Genomic DNA, 17,296 nt, shown 5'->3' on the forward strand with positions numbered 1-17,296 from the left:
GTATGTAAATGTGAGATTCAGCATACAATAAGAAGATTGCATTTGTCATGAGGAATCTCTCACAAATGGAGAAACATGAGCCAATAAACTGACTTCTTTCTCCATAGAATAGATGTAAAACTCCAATACCACAGAGCACGTTGTGGTTGCGAGACAGAAACTGTTTATAAGAGATCCCTGGAGAGCTCATAGTACAGCAAATGTGTCATTTAAGAGAAAGAAGTATTTTCAAAACAAACTTGAAAAGGAAGTTTTAAGCTGCAAAGATGGGAGAAAAAAGCCTTCCTGATGAGAGGAGATGTTTATTTTCACAGAAAATATAGCCATAAATATTTTGAAAAATGTTTTCTTCCATAAAAGCAAAGAAAGGATATATTAGAATAAAATGGACAAATTTGGACAGTATATATACACCGAAATAGGGGAAACTCTTAGCTAAAAACATAGCACCATAGTGCTTAACGCTGAGTTGCAAAGTATCTATTCTACGTAATGCCATTTGTATGTAATTATAACAGCACAATTATGCTATTTCCTACTGCCTTTGGTTTATCCACCCAAAGTAACAATTTCCAGGATTTTTGTAAAATACACGGAAGCCACACTTTTGGAATATTAAATGTAAACTCAGAAACTAAGCTCCAAGCAGTGACTTATGACTTAATGTTATATGGAATTAGCTTTGTAAGGAAATTATGAACTATTAAGGCCTTCCTTCATCATATGGATGATATCAGTTCCTAAAGTCAAATCTTGTTTTTTTAGAAGCTATCTACAAATTTAGAAAACAGAACTAGTTAATTAAAACTCACTGCATCCAAAAGTGGCCTGTTGTTAGTAGAAAAAAATTTCCATGCGATTTATACTTCACAGAGAAATCATTAAAAACAACTCAAAGACAGGTGTGTGTGTGTGTGTGTGTGTGTGTGTGTGTGTGTGTGTGTCTATATGTATATTTGTATTGTATTTATGTGACACTCATCTTGTCTAGAAGCCTCTGGGCGGCTTACAAACAGGTTCCCTTAGTTATTTGTGATTCCTTTATTCAGAGGAAATACAGACTAGATTTCATTATCTGCAGTAAAGGAGTTCACATAACCCCAAATTTGGAGATGATTTCTGTGTGGATTTTTTGTGCATATTATGCATGTTTTAAATGATGATTGGGGCACTATATTTTTTATAAAATCTTCTTTTCTGTGGTTTTGTTATCCCCAATTTTGAATGAAACCGAGGAATAATAAGGATAGCCTTGTGTAGATTATTTTATTTAAATCCTCAAAGCAAAATGAGAAAGGAAGGAGAACGGGTAAAAGAAACACTGAGGGTAGATGTCATTTACAAACAGGACTGTTCTCAGTAGTATTTAGTACTCCAATCACAGCATTTCCTGGAATGTTTGATTAGTTGCATCACTTTGAAGAAGTTCAAAGGCACTATTGCACAGAGAATCTCTCAGTATGAACTCGGTCTCCAAATATCTACATGATGTATTGATGAGATCACTCAAGGGTTCATGGTTTGAATTTGATCACTTGGTTAATATAACCCATCTCTAGTTTACAACTCATTGAGTGATTCTGAGCAGGTCCTCAATATGGATTTAAAAAACCTGGGGTTCAGTCTAGACAAAATAGAAGTTCTGCTGCTCAGCAGACAATCTAATACGAGGGCCAGCTGCAATATATTTTGGATGGAATAGTTTTAGATTATACTTGTTTTAAGGGGAAGCAAATAAAAAAGACTCTTGCTGTTATCTTTTTCCACCAACCTTCTATTATATTTCACTGAAATACAGAGCCTAAGAAACAATTAGATAACACTACAGTGAGATTTTCTTACAGCATTTCCTCAAGATAATGAATAAAGTATCACAACACAGTTTTTGGTGGGAACAACCAGCATAGTTATGAAAACAGTAAAATGCACTGCAGTTCTGTGTACATTAGCGTACATTAGACTCGCTATGATTTTTATAACACTCCCTCCCAACTACAGTACAGATATTATACAGGTCTTGTTAATATACTGTCACAGTTACAGAAAGATGACTATGTATGTAAAAATGGTAGTCAAATTTACCTGCTGAATTTAAGTTGCTCTCATAATCTCATTTGGCTGCAAATACTGCCTGCCAATGGCAAGGGATTGAGTGCATGAACCGGTCAAGCAACGTGAAGGCTTCCCACAAAACGGGGCCCTGCAGATCTCTCTGAGTTTAACTCAAATAATTCTCACATTGTCTGCTACATCTAGGGAGCAGTAGCTGAGGAGAACTGTTCTAGAGCCATGAAGTACAAATACATCTGACTTGTGAAGCTTGAATGCTTGCCAATCTTTTCTGAAAGGAAAGCTTTTGCTTAAGATTACTTACCTCCACACGTTAAGAGGTCCTGGAGAAGTACCAAATGAACAGGGCAGGAACACCTTGGAGTCCCATCTCCTTTTGCTATACAGAGGTGTGAACATTTCCCATTATCTCGGGAACACGGATGGTTTGCTTCAAGCAAAGAAAAAAGGAGGATAGCAATTGTTTATAGTTAGGGGGAAAATTCCTAGATCTATTACTACTTAAGTACAGGTAGTGCTTGACTTACAACAGCTCATTTAATGACCATCCAAAGTTATAACAGCATTGAAAAAAGTGACGTAGGACCCTTTTCAGAGTTACAACCTTTGCAGCATCCCCATAATCATGGGATCAAAATTAAAGACACTTTACAACTGATTCATATTTATGGCCGTTGCTGTGTCCCAGGTCATGTGATCTCTTTTTGAGACCTTCTGACAAGCAAAGTCACTGGGGAAAACAGATTCACTTAACAGCTGGGTTACTAACTTATCAACCACAGTGATTCACTTAATGACTGTGGCAAGAAAGATTGTAAAATGGAGCAAAAGTCACTTAACAACAAAAAATTTGGACTCCAATGTGGTTGTAAGTTGAGGACTACCTGTAATAGTTTGTAAATTCCAAGTTTCTTTACAGACACTTTATTATTACCCCGAATTGCTATATCACAGTTAAACTCTTACAGGCTGGCAGATGGGGGAGGGGGGATATAAAGGCAGAAATAGGACATGGTAAAGAGAAGGGGGAAAAAACCCAAAACACTGCTTTAGATATTAAGAGTTCTCAATCAACACTTTTAGAATATTGGTCAATTGTGCCCTTCTTGTTTCATTTTTAGCAACAAAGTGAGGCTCCACCTCACTGAAACAACGAAAGAACTGCAAGCACATCCTCAATACGGTAGCTTAGCTGAGGCATTCACTTAAAATTAACTTCACATCCTCCCCTCTGTAAACTATCTGTTTCCACTCAAACTGGTAATTAGTAATATCTTTAAAAACTATTAGTTTCCTCTGTCCTCCTTTTCCTTTTGAATTGTGGCATTTAAACATGGGGAATAGGGTGGAACATTGTTTTCTGCTTGTATATAATAAATATATTCTATACACTTTACAAATGGTAATAAGTAAATGTTTCCAATATGCATGAAAGAGTAGCTCTTCGAAACCTATTTTAATTTATTTAATTGATATATAGGCTGCCTATCTTCTTTGATAAAGAATGAGTTTAATGAACAATGAAAAAAGATTGAATTCCTTTTCTATGTTCTCTGAAGACTATATGACTTCTAAATAATTATGCATAAAAGTCAAGCTGCCCAGGATACAAGCTGAAGTAATAACCTTTCTAGAACTGGGCTCAATATTACCTGAGATCAAAAGACAGGTATATTCTTAACTCCCAGCAAGCATGGGAAATTTTATGAGAAAAAACATAATTTTTTTGCCTACTTGTTCATTCTGATGAAAAACTTAGAAAATTTTCAGAGTTTAGTATATAAACTCATGGCGGCATTAGAATAATCACTGACTTGTAATACATGTGTGTGTTTGTGTGCGTGCACGTATGTGTGTGTGTGTATTTGCCCGTGGATGTGCGTGGTCAACAGCCATTTTTCTTACTTCTGGGGAAATGTGCACAGCCTCTTATAAAAAGGTACCTGCTTCATCATTAAAAGACAAAGGATTAACTTCCTTATTGTATTTTCTGATACCTAGGACTTTGTTGTTGTAACATAATGCTTGTGGGCAGTATACAAAGAAGGAAGGAATGATAAATCAGTTTTACCATGTAACAGCCAATTTCTTTTAGAAACAGTAGCCCACACATGTCGGGAGATTTCATATTGTGACTACCAAATACCAAAAGCAAACAAAACAAGTATCTCCCAAAAAAAATCAGAAGATTTCTTTATAGGGCTGAAGATAGTTTGTTAGTGGAGTTTTGTAGTATTTTGGGCTTACAGAGCAGTGATGGAAAGTGCTTAGGAAGGCTGTGGAGAGCAGGGTTTTTTATCCCTTTAAAAAAATTAATAAGATGTTTTCTAGAGAAAAGTACTGCTGAGTGAGAACAGCAAAAAAAGTCCTCCTATTCTTAACCTATTCTGAAAACCACTCCTTTTGTGAATGATACACTCATTCGCGCAAAAAGCAGGTTTTTTGCTAAATGTATTTTTTATGTGACTGAAGCATGAATTCTGAGATAATGCAATCCACTCTGGATACATTTCCAAATTTAGAGAACTTTGCTCCAATGAACTCTTAGCTAAAGTTGGCATGTTTGTGGCTTCAGAACCACAGTAAAAGGTTTCTAATTTTAGTTTAACTTTAATTTAAAAAGTTCTTGAACATCCCACTAGGTCTCAGTCAACAATATATACATGAGGTAAAATAATCTCATTTAAGATGAACTTCACTCAAGGTTGATGTAAGTTTTAAGAGGCCTGCCTATTTTAATTCCTTACACTTATAAATAAAGTTATAAGATATTAATTAACTCTCTGTGGCAGGAACATCCTTCAAGATGTTCACAGTAGCTATTTAAATTTTTCCATGTAAGTGCTCACTGCAATGTAACTAGAGCTAGTTAGATTTATTTTATTTTCTCTTACTTCTTGCATTTAATTTTTATTGCACACTACTTCTCACTCTTTTCCTGGTTTTGCATAATGTTGCCTATCCTGAAAGAGAACAGTAAGTTGAGTATATATTTATATTTGGACTATGTAGTCCTGTTGCCATTGATATCTTTGACATTTTGACAGTAGAGGCTTTTCAGGAAGCAACCAAAATCAATTTATTCCTTCTTAAAAAGAGGTTGGAATAATAGTATATGTTCTGTTAGATGGGAGACATGAAAGAATCTGTAGTAAGTATTGGATCATGGGTGGGCGTTACTGCTGGTTTGCTCATGTGCATGCTGAATGCACACTGTGCATGCATAGGCAGTTCAATGGAAATTATTCTGTGCATGTGCAAAACTAAAAAAGAAGATGGTTTGGGGGCATGGCCAGCCTGGGTCACTGCCTGTTCTGCGACCCAGGCCGGCATACTACTACCAGTTTGGACAAACCGGTAGGAACCCACCTCTGTATTGGATGCAATTCACCCTGAAACTGGAGAGAAAAATAAAAAATTGGAATATTATCTCATATGGTCCGGGCATATCCCACTATTGCCACTTTGGGGATTGAAATCTATAGTATCATCAGTGAAGTTTTAGTTCAATCAATGACAATTAAAGATGCATTTCTGCTATTTGGCTATATTCCAAGCAACAAAATATGCAGACCAGTTGTACACAGGGTACAACTGAAAGATGTATGCATTTATTTACTGAATTTATATTTTGGTGACTCATATAGGCTCATGGTAGCTTATAAAAATCTATTATAAAACAATGGCAAACAATATTTAAACAACATATATAAAGCATTTAAAAAGCTTTTTGGCACTGACTAATATGTTTAGGAATTAGGACAGATTCAGGTGCAAGAATGAAGACTGCTGAGCAATCTGTTCAAATCCTTTATTTCAATTATGATATGTTTATAGACAAGCCTTTCTTATGACTTGTTTCTTTTCTGTCATTTTGATAAGGAAAGTCAGATCTATATAGTTTTGCTAATTTTGTGTTATATGTAATTTAAAAAAAATGTAGATAATATAGTCCTAATAAACAAAAATAAGTAAATAGCAGTCAATGATGAGATAAGTGGTGGTTGTGCACTATTTTAAAATTGGATCATACTTGAATACTCATTTCCTATTATTCCTATTCTTCATTTTGCAAACCAAAATCAGTCTTGGAATTGCCATTCAGTTGATTCTAATTAAAAAGGAAAAAAAAGAGAATGTTCTGGAATAAATATTCAACTATGTTATTCAGCCCTGAAATTGGTACAAACTATTTTATTTTATATACAGTGATCATTATCAAATCAAGAATTGCAAAACAAAGGAGTTGGGTTTACTAACATTTCACATATGAAGTCCATTTGTTTTAGACATGGCTATTTCTTGATTTCTACTCACTTTTGAAAAACAGTAAATCAGAATGTCTCAGTCAGATGAGCTATATTGTTAGATTCACAATGTGAATATGGGTTTGTTTTATTTGCAAGTGAACAATGTGGTATAATGATAAGGATCTGGATTTGGATTAGCTTTTCAAAGTTCAAATTCCACTTGATCCTAGATCTCAGAGTATTCAATGCCAAACTTTTTTAGACTCCAATAAAAATTGTCCTTCAGAGTTTAAAATTCCTATTAGAACTGACTCACGAATCTGAGCAGCAAGCTGAGAATAAAAAAGGGTAATGTAATAGGATATTGGAGAACATTAAGAATTTAATATTATAATAAACTTACAGAATTCTTCCATATCAATATCTTCAACGGCATGTATACCAGTTAGGTGAGCGATTCGACCTTGTATTCTGGTCCTCTTGTATCCATTGGTTTTCTCCACTCTTTCGATCATTTGCTGCTGCCGATCAATCCAGTAGAGATGATTTCCCAGAACAGTCAAACCCATTGGCTGCAGAATGTTGGAATCTTGTAATGTGACCCTGTTAGCCCCTGAAAGTATAATATAATTTTTGTCAATACAGACTTTCTTTTCTTTCTTTTTAAAAGGAAGGTTTTGGGGAAAAAATAATAATGATTTTTAAAAATTATTATAACTACTAGATGGTTGTTTGGCAAAAATTAGCAACTTGATTTTTGTAAATGTTCTGTACTCGACAGCCCTTACATGAGTAAAGTGAATACAAAAACAGACTGCAACACCTTATTAAAGGACCAATGAGAAAATAAGTACAACCAGTTTTGTCTAATCCAGAAAGAGAAGACTATATCCAAGTTATGTAGTTTCTTCTATAGAAGTGGTTTTCAGTGGAATTATATTTGATGTCTCATAAGATAAATATTTTATGAGCAATTTTTCTTAATAATTACATTTCATGCAGCATTCGAAGTAGAAGTGAATAATAACATTTAGAAAAATGACTACTGTATTAATATTCTATATTAAGCTAGAGAACAGAATTAGTTCAATTCATTTAGAAGTGCACATAAAATAATTTTTTCCCATTTGTCAAGTAAAAGGCTAAAGAACTCAATTTTCAGTATTGTATCACTTATTTGGCTGGGTCCTCAACTCATTTTGAACAAAAAAGGGTAATCTTAGTCACTTTTTTGTTTCCTAATATAAAAACTGCAATGATTTATTTTATTGAAAAATTACAGATCATCTTGCAAAACGAACAGAATGTAAAGCCCAGTTTCAACATCCTGTTTCCCATGGACACCAACACCTCATCTGGCTACTTTAACTCTACAGTTGTATAATTATACTTATGGCATCATATAAATCTATTTAAATCTAATATATAAAGTTAGATATGGTGTATAGATAAACCTATGATGTGATTATATAGTTATAAGATGATGTTAAAACAGAAGAAATTGGCTAAAACTGCCAAAAGTGACATATAGAAAATTGCAACAATTCACATCAAGTTTCCAAAACATCAGTGCCAAATTTTACATCTTTTCTATCCAACAGAGAATCATTATTACCAGGTGTGGGTGTGCTGACCACATTGTGGGTGGGTGTATCTATAAGACAGTAGTACCAAATCTACAGTTTCTTTGATAGCTGCCTCTGCCTAATCTTTTACCAAACACTAAGAAAAGGGGGGGGTGTGGCAGAAAAAAGGGGCTGCCAACATATCATTACAAAGATTTTGTAAAGGAATAATAATGTTTGGTATCGTCCTATTTTTCTCTTATGTTAAAACTCCCACCCACTCCTAATGGAGTTTATATTAGTGGCAGCTAAAATTAATCTGACAGTTTTATCCATCTGTTCAGAACTGAACTGAAAACAGGCCTCCTCCATAATGGTTAGTTTTCCTTGGTGAGACAGAGGAAGTTTACAACTAACTTAAGGTAAAACAACATCAACATTGTGATTTCTTGTTTCTTATATCAGAAAAAAAAGGTTTGTGTTTCATGACAGAAGATTGCTGCCGTAGGAGCCATTCTTCAGCAAATGGGCATTTGTTCTCCAACTCACTGGCTGCTGCTTCACATGATTTGGAGAACTGATGAAATTTTCTAATCTGAGAATGAGAGGAGGGGACATTTGTTCCCTTATATGATACACTTCTATTAAATTGCAGTAGAAGCACGGCCGGTTCGTACTGGTTCACACAAACTGGTTGTTAAATTACTCACCCCACTATCAAAGTGGATCCTAGGTGCTGCGCTGCAATGGAAATGGACAATGGAGTAGCCAACGCAAGGGAAGGAGAAGGCCACTATTCCTCTTTCTTCTCCCTGCTCCCCCTCCTTCCCTCATGCCGGCTGCTCCATTGTCTGTTTCTCCACTGCAACACAGAGTCCAGGATCCACTTTGATAGTGTGTGTGTGTGTGGGGGGGTAGTAATAATTTGCCTGGCCAAACTAACCCCGCCCCACAGTCTCCCCTACATTGGGCCCAGCTTCGATCGTGCAGCCAACTTAATTCCTCGCTCCTCTCACTTTTGCCCAGAGACTAACCAACAGCATGCAGCTCCATGATGAAGGGGGGGGATCCCTCTCCCCCAATTCTTCACCTGCCACCCGAGTGCTCAGGAGCATCAAATTCTTGTCTCTATGGTAACCCCCCCTTCCTCACTCCTCAGAAACCTCGCCTCTTAAAGAAGAAGTGTCCAGAAGGCTAAAACAGCAGCAAGACCAACATGCAGGCAAGACCTCAGAAACAACCAACACTGGTTCGCCCAGGATCAGGTTGGCTGTCGTGGGAGGCTCGTCCCCCATGTGCGGCACAGCTGGAGGACGGGGATGGGTCACGCCCCCCATGATGGCCAACCTGATCCTGGGTGAACTGGTTGTTAAGTTATTTGAATCCCACCACTGATTAAAGAAAGCAAAAGAGCCAGGATGAGGACAGTGGCTAAGGTGGTAGTTCTATTCAATCACTACTTTCACTGGGTGACTTTCAGCCAGAAACTCTTTCTCAACCTGCTTCAAATTATAAATTAGCTGGGGGGGGGAAATGAAGGAGAAACTGCTTTGTACAATATCCTGAATTCTTAAAGGGAAGATGTGATATAAATATTAACTACACTACTGACAGTTATTGAAAATGCCCTAGAAAAATAGGACATAATCTACTACTTTAAAAGTATAACCAATTTTGTATTTCACACAAAAACAGTAATGGACAAGCTATTTGCAGACTAGAATTTTAATATTAATTTATGAACAAACAAAATATAGCACTCTGAAGAATCATAATATGTGATGCATCTTGCCTACTTAATAATGCTAAAATTCTCTTTTATCCTAGTTATCTTTCTTCTTTTCACTATACCAAAAGGGCCTTACAGTTTTATGGGTTTTGTTTTATTTTGTTGTCTTTTTATCCTTGCTTTTTTCTGTTTTTAAAATATGCTTTTAGCAGAATTATTAAAATCTATATTGACATAAAATACAAATATATTAAATCTTTTTCTAGTACAACTATACTCCAAATTTCTATTATAGTAATAAGTTAAACTTTCCTATCCTGAGCATAGATTCATATTCCTGGCCTCTAAAGTCCTTCTGGTCCTATTAATGTAATATATAAATTATTATCTAATTTATAGACTGTTTGGCTCTATCAGGACTCTGGGTAATATACATAACAAACAATTAAAACATTACAATCAGAGGCTATTTCCAAAGCAAGTGTCCCAAAAAGTAATACAACAATTTCATATGCCTATGCCTATGCGCGCGCGCGCACACACACACACACACACACACACACACACACAGACACACAAACAAACATTGTGTTGTGTCACAACCCCTGGTATGCCCAAATATGGGAGGGAGCATACTGCATTATTTAGCAGCACAAATGCAACAGACAGACAGACAGACAGACAGACAGACAGACAGATAGATAGAGATAGACAGACAGACAGACAGACAGACAGACACACACACACACACACACACACACACACACACACACACCCCAGAACAGGTTATAATTATCACTATCTAAAACATTCATATTCTGTAATGATACTTGGGGCAAATAATTAAAAATGTAATGAACTAATTATAACCAAGGATAAGAGTAAAAGGTGGAAAGTTACAAAGAAAATAAAAGAGGAGAATAAGTATACCCCCCAGAAACCCTACTTTAGAGAAAAATCCATTCAGCATTCAGTTACAGAATTATCCAAGAATACTGAACTGGTTACTAGCTTGTGCAGTTCACCAAAAGGTTCAATGATTTGAATGGGTAACAAGAGACACTCAGGACATTTTATACAAAAAAGAGAACAAAACACACCTGATAAGTCACAACTTTCAATTCGTTTGAGATCAGCATCCACCCAAAAGAGCTTCCCAAGCTTATTGTCAATCACTAGTGCAACAGGTCGAAGTAAACCAGTGGTGAAGAGCACTTCTCGTTCTGTTCCATCTAAGGCTGCACGTTCAATCTTTGGGGCTCGCTCTTGCATATTAGTGAAATACATGTACCTGACAACATATAAGAACAACTGAATTCTTAATATCAGGGAGACAATCATCATGTATAATTATATTCTCTGCCATTTTCTGAAGTTATTTTCTGAGGTTGAACTTCCTTTATCAACTTCTAGGGCAGATTAACTACGATCTTGTTTTGTACTGAAGGGAGATTCCAGTATGGAGTCTTTCTTGCTTGTAAATAAATTTACAGCTGGAAAAGGGATATCTGAAATATACCGCCCACATGCTCCCAACCCAAACTCCCCTGGCGGACATGGTACAGTTGGTCAAATAAAGTCAAAAGGATTGAGACTAGAAGCCTGTAGGCATGACATCTCATCCTTCCCCTTCCCATCATAGCCCCAATATCCTCACAACTGCTCTGGACCACCCTCTGAGGCAGATGTGTGGGGAGAGATGAAATTGCTGTCCTCATTTATCTATATTTATTTAGATTTATGATTTCTCTAGGAACTCAAGATTATAAAAATCCTTTCTGTGGATGGATATGTTATCAATATTTTTTTCCTATTATATATTCAAAAGTTTCAACAATAAAAATAAATGCATTATTTCCAGAGACAAGAGTTTAATTAATCCCAGAAAACTCTTAGGTAGCTTTTGGTTTATTAAGTTAAAGGAGGTTAGAACAGCCTTGGTGGTCTAGAAATTGGCTTAAAGTATCCTAAGATAACAAGCAAAATAAATGTCTATATCCTATAATGTAGCATGGGCAGCCTCCATGGAACACTTTGCAACATTCAATGCAATATAACTTCTTGGAACTTGAGAAAATTCTCACCCTCGTTCTGCATTTACAACTATGGCCCTGGGCTTGTCATGATCTCCCCGTAAAACAACTCCAATCTGCTCCCCATTAAGTCTGTGGACATTGATTGTATTTGTAGCTTCACAAGTCCAGTACAAAGTATGGCTGAAAATATCAATGCTCAGGTCATGTGGCTGCTTTTCTGGATTTTGGCTTTGGTTGCGAATATTCATGACTGTGAAAGGCTACAAGGAAAAGAAAAACAAGAACAAAATAGGTAAGATTATTTGATGTCACAGTATACAGAAAAATTGTTTAAAACCAAATAATAATTAGTAATAAATAAAACCAAAGTAATAATTCCATGTAACAATCCCACTGAGTTCAATTACTTTTCACCCTAAGTAAGTGGTTACTGGATTGTAAGTTCAGTTGACCAATTCAATAAAGGTAATAATTCACAAAAACATAGACAAAAAACCCCATATCTTATTTTTTCTTCACTCAGTATTTTACTAGATTTTGAGATGAACTATTCCTCCTGATCAACAAATCCTCCACTTTTTAAAACCGTACTATCAGTAGCTGTTTTTATGTGCATATGGATTAAAAAAAAATCCTGCTTACTGAGGGAATGAAACAAATTGTTAAAAGAAAGAACTGAAACATTTAAGGCAAGAGCTAATACATTCATAATTTGCTTTTAAAACTATCTACTTTTAACTTTAAAACTATTTTTAAAGTGGATTTTAAAAAGGTGATAGAAAAGAACTGATGGCTATTTTGAATGTGTATTTGAAATGTAGAATTAAAAATGACATGTCACAAGAGTGATATGGAAAATGTATAACACAAATATGTTTACATATGAAATCAGCTGATATCTTAATAATTAAATAAATATCTCTTTTCATTTATTTATTAAGATATCAGCTGGTTTCAGATTACAAATCAGAAGAGTAATTTGGATAACTGTCTTATCTTGGACTTACAAAAAAATAACATGTTAAACTTATTAAAAATATTTCTGAGGAGAAAGGGGTAAAAAAAAAACTTTTGGGACACTATTTAGAAGGATTAAAGGTCAAGATTCTTAAAAGCAAAGGAAAAGAATATAAAGTTGGCTTTTGATCAAACATTTGATCAATGTTACAATATAAGTGTTGTTGTTCCTGAAAAGTTGTTAAAATTGTTTGTACTTGTCTTTATGAAGGAGAAAGTAATTATTCTACATATTTCTTTTCTACTATTTTTTCTCTTTCTTTTTTCCTTTTTTTCTGGTACCTTTTTCTTTTTATATTTTCCTTAGGTTGTATTAATTTTTTTATCTTTGTATCTGTAAATTTTAATAAAAATTATTGTAAAAAATGGTGCTTGGGCCAGAGACATTCCAGGGCTGTAAAGACAGCAATTGTAAGTTATTTATGTATTGCTGTAAAAAAATCTACACGTTTATGGAGTCACCAAGCGGCAAGCTTGCTTTTTTCTACAAGATTTCAGGGAAAAACAACAACTGAGAAATATCTGATTATTAATATTAATATTCAAAACCACTAATTAAGAGAGACTGAATATGAAATATCCCAATCATCAATATCACTGCAAATCTGGATACTAAAAATGTCGAAAGGAGGTATTCTTCAAACAGTGAAACTCTTTTGCTTCTACAGAACAACAGACTGCATTGTAGCTAGTAGTCACCAATGTAATTTGCACCTAAGAAGAACACTAATGGGAAACAATTTGGCAATTAACGCCTAGCAAATATTCTTCAAAGAGCAGGCCTGACACTAGACAGCCCCTCCTTGGTACAAACAAGATTTCATTATCTGGTAGAAAATATTACATAAAAATTATCAAATTAGCCCAGATGATCCTTTCCTATCCCACCCACCCACCCCCGCTCCCAATTCTCACTTTTACAGAACACAAACTAGTAAAAATACATTCTTGGATGTACGAGAAAGAAAACGCACATTGAACATTCAAGTATTTTCCATAGAAAAAGAACTTTACTGCAGCTTGCCAAGAAAGAAATAATAAAGGGGCTCCATCAGCAACAGCTAAAATATGACAGTATAAATAGAAGGTGCTTTGATTGAAGATGGCCCTTTTCCCCCTCTTTCTACTCTTTCAGAAATGTCCTAGTTTGGAATTTGCAGCCTTCTATCACAGCAAGAAAACTTTTAGGGTAGGAAAGGAAAACATGTAAGCGTTTACTTCTCAGCTCCTAAGATAGCAAGGTGGTAGATGTATAAGGCTTCTTTCCAATTTAAATCCTGTAAAGGAAGTCTTGTTTTGGTAGGACACAAGTCCAGGTTGCAGAAAACAGGCTCCCGAGCTCTGTTTTCACTGGCAGAGGGTTGCAGGAGGTGGTGGCAGCCGAAAACAGAGCTCAGGAGACCGTTTTCACTGGCAGAAGCACTGTGAGGTCAGTCCTTTGCTGTTTCCAGGGCAGTCCCAGGGGCCAGATCTAAATACCCTGTGGGCCGGCTCCGGCTCCTGGGGCCTTGAGTTTCACACCCCTGCTGTATGCTATCAGTTTAGGCACATTTATAAGATAAAAATACTTGCCTGGCTGCCGTCATCTTGTGCCCTTTTAATAATGTTTTGGCGTCCATCTACCCAGTAGATGAATGCATCAAGTGGATCATAATCAATGGCTTTAACATTTCTTAGGCCATGGATGGGAAGAATGATATCTGGACTCTGCTGATCATCTGGTATCATCCTACTTATTGCAGACCTCTGACTGAATAGCAAGAAGCTGCTGGGTGCTAAAGGTAGAGAAAGAGGAAAAAGTGAACACAATCCAAATAACAATATTGGTAAAATTCTTTTGGAAAGTAAATACACATATGCAAAAATATCAAAATATACTCCTTCTATGTCCATATTTTTGCTATTACTGTTATTGGTCACAGAATGACATATTTTAATCCCATCTTCAAAGAAAACACCAGAATGATTTGCCAAAAAGTCTGATATATTTCACATTACCAGACTTGGGATAAAATAACACCTATGATCTTCAGTCCAGTCTAGAAGCCCAACTCACGCAAGATTTATTTGAAAGTCTGCTCTGCCTCACTTTCCCAGGGATCCTCTTTTGATTTATGCAATGCCGGATCCAGGTTTTTTAAAGGCCCTCTTGGGTAGGATTCCCACAACTTCTACCAATCTCATTTGTTGAATCTGAATCATTAAAGAGAGATCAAACCTAGAACTAAGGAGAAAAGTTCTAACAATGAGAACAATTTATCAGTAGAACGTCTTGCCTCCAGAAATGGTGCATGCTCAATCATTGGAGATTTTCAAGAAGAAATTGGACAACCATCTAGAATGATATACAGTCTCCTGCTCACACAGAGGGTTGGACTAGAAGACCTCCAAGGTACCTTCTAACTTTGTTATTCTATATCCTATGTTGTTCGTTGCTGCTGCCATATGCATGTGGGGGAATCCAGCTGTTGCCAAATTATAAGGCAGGCTCTCATCTCTCTCAGTGCTTAGTTGCATAGAAGGGACATAGGCATAAAGAATGACAGCAAGAAGCAGCAGTCAACCCAAGGAGTAATGGCCAGCACTGGGTTTTGTTATAAGAAAGGGCTCAGCAACTGTTAACTTGCCATCCAAGCCAACTGTATAGGACAGTGATGATGAACCTTTTCAGCACCAAGTGTCCAAATCGGGACGCGTGTGCATGTGTGTGCATGTGGGTGCGCCAGAGCACTGGAAACCCGAAGACCAGCTGGACAGCACACACATAGCCAGTTTTTGCAGCCATTTTTTGGCACTCTGGCACCCACAAAGACCAGCTGGACAGTGGGCATGTGCACGCCGGAAACCAGAAGAGCAGTTGGGGATGGCACGTGTGTCCACAGAGAAGGCTCTGTGTGCCACCTCTGGCACATGTGTCATAGGTTCATCATCACAGGTATAAGAAGTAAATGCTGCTGGCATTTTCTGCAAAAATGTCCAGCTTCTTTTTAGTGTCGAATAATAACATTAAATAGTACTCGTCTTACTGACAAGCACTACCCCAAGAAATAGTAAACCCTACCATTATTACTTTCATCAACTACACCTTTAAAATAATTTCATTGTTTCAATTTAGATCCATTAAAAATGAATTTAGAATTCCTTTTATTTAATGTTTTTAACCAAACTTTCTCCCTTCTCCTCCCTGAAGCAAAGCTGGTGTAAATCACAAAGGCAGGTTTTTGGAAAACTCTGAAATGGACAACTGTTGGCAATCACTCTTTATGCTTATTTTCCAATACTGTTTTGAATCCAGAATTGTGCTGAGTTTTATCCAGTTGCTTTACCAATAGGTTTGTTGTTAGTTTTATTTTTTGTGTTGCTTGTTAACAGATACCTGAATTTCTCTTCTGGTGGAACACAAGATAATGATTTTTGTATAAATGAAAATTAAAGCATTTATCGGGAGGGATGCAGACATCTATATATACAGCCATAAGTATCTGTGTGCTAGGAGGACATGTGGATTTAGTAAAAAGTATTCTTCAAGTTTCATTTTTAACGCTACTCATTTCTACTTCTTTTCATTGCCACCCACTAGGCGCAACCCTGGACTGAGCAACATGACAAAATTGCCAGAAGCTGCTTCAATGCCAGGAGAAAAGAATTAGCCCTTTCTTTTCATCTGGAGGGTTGCAGGATTAAAAAACCCACTCAACCAGGTTTCAGGTATCAGAAACAAATGGGCTGGCAAGATGCCTTGGAACAGGAACTATGCGGTTCCTTTGTGAAACCTCTCCTCTTTTAAGTTCTGTTGCAGAATCCTTGACATTCCTCCCATTCTACCCTGGGTTTACTGGAACCAGAACTCTATTTTGATGGAGGAAGGCCTGGAACTAACAGAAGAAGAGCGAGTGCACACTCCCAAGAATACTATGTTCTTTAGCTGCTACTCGGCTTCTGGCAAGAAGAGTTATGAATCACTCCTACAGACCGTTCCAGCTGTCTGTCCTTCCCACACAGATAGGCTACAGATTCAAAAACGTTGCCTTCCTGGAAGTGTTGGACTATAACTTTCATGATCTCAACAGCACATCCTTGATGAGAGCTGTAATCCAACCTATTTAGAGAATACCAAGTTGGGATTGGTAGAGAACTGAAAATATTTAGAGAGCTGCAAAATATACATACAACTGCAGTTCCGGGTCTTGGGATCCAAGGTGTAGTGCGATGCACAGCCACATCTATAGCCATTGGGTATGGCCAGGCACAACTGCCCACAGTGCCCATTATTTTGCGCACACTCATTGAAACCATCCTGTCGTGATGAGTGGAAAACTAATATATCCATCACAAAGTCCAGACGATTCTGAATAATTGTTCGATTTCTCCCATTTGTTTTGTCAGCTCTTTCTATACTGTGGAGGTTCCAATCTGTCCAGTAGATGAAGTCACTGTACTGAGTTAGCCCAAAGGGGTGAGGTAGATCATCTGCTATTATTTCTCTCTCTTGTCCTGAAAGAAACAACCCATATGTTGTTAATCTACACAGAGCTTCAAACCATGGTGGCCAAAAGAAGATGGTTGGATAAAGTAACTCCAATTTTTACTAGTAATGTTTAATTATCAACTAATATAGGTCATCTATCT

At 36.6% G+C, this 17,296-nt stretch overlaps 1 protein-coding gene across 1 annotated transcript in view; it reads right to left on the bottom strand.

Annotated features, from left to right (window-relative positions):
* Window positions 1–17,296, bottom strand: part of LRP5 (LDL receptor related protein 5) — a 116,439-nt gene that overhangs the window by 9,996 nt on the left and 89,147 nt on the right. Inside the window, exons 12-17 of the mRNA XM_014054430.2 lie at window positions 16,838–17,161; window positions 14,240–14,442; window positions 11,699–11,910; window positions 10,715–10,905; window positions 6,724–6,933; window positions 2,375–2,500 (exon numbers count right to left, since the gene is read on the bottom strand). Of these exons, the coding sequence (XP_013909905.2) occupies window positions 2,375–2,500; window positions 6,724–6,933; window positions 10,715–10,905; window positions 11,699–11,910; window positions 14,240–14,442; window positions 16,838–17,161 (1,266 nt within the window). The remainder of the gene's footprint in view (window positions 1–2,374; window positions 2,501–6,723; window positions 6,934–10,714; window positions 10,906–11,698; window positions 11,911–14,239; window positions 14,443–16,837; window positions 17,162–17,296) is intronic.

This window comes from Thamnophis sirtalis, unplaced genomic scaffold, assembly GCF_051295495.1.
Source record: "Thamnophis sirtalis isolate CommonGarterSnake01/CBP01778 unplaced genomic scaffold, rThaSir2_p1.2 scaffold_1, whole genome shotgun sequence".
Classification (NCBI taxonomy): Eukaryota; Metazoa; Chordata; class Lepidosauria; order Squamata; family Natricidae; genus Thamnophis; species Thamnophis sirtalis.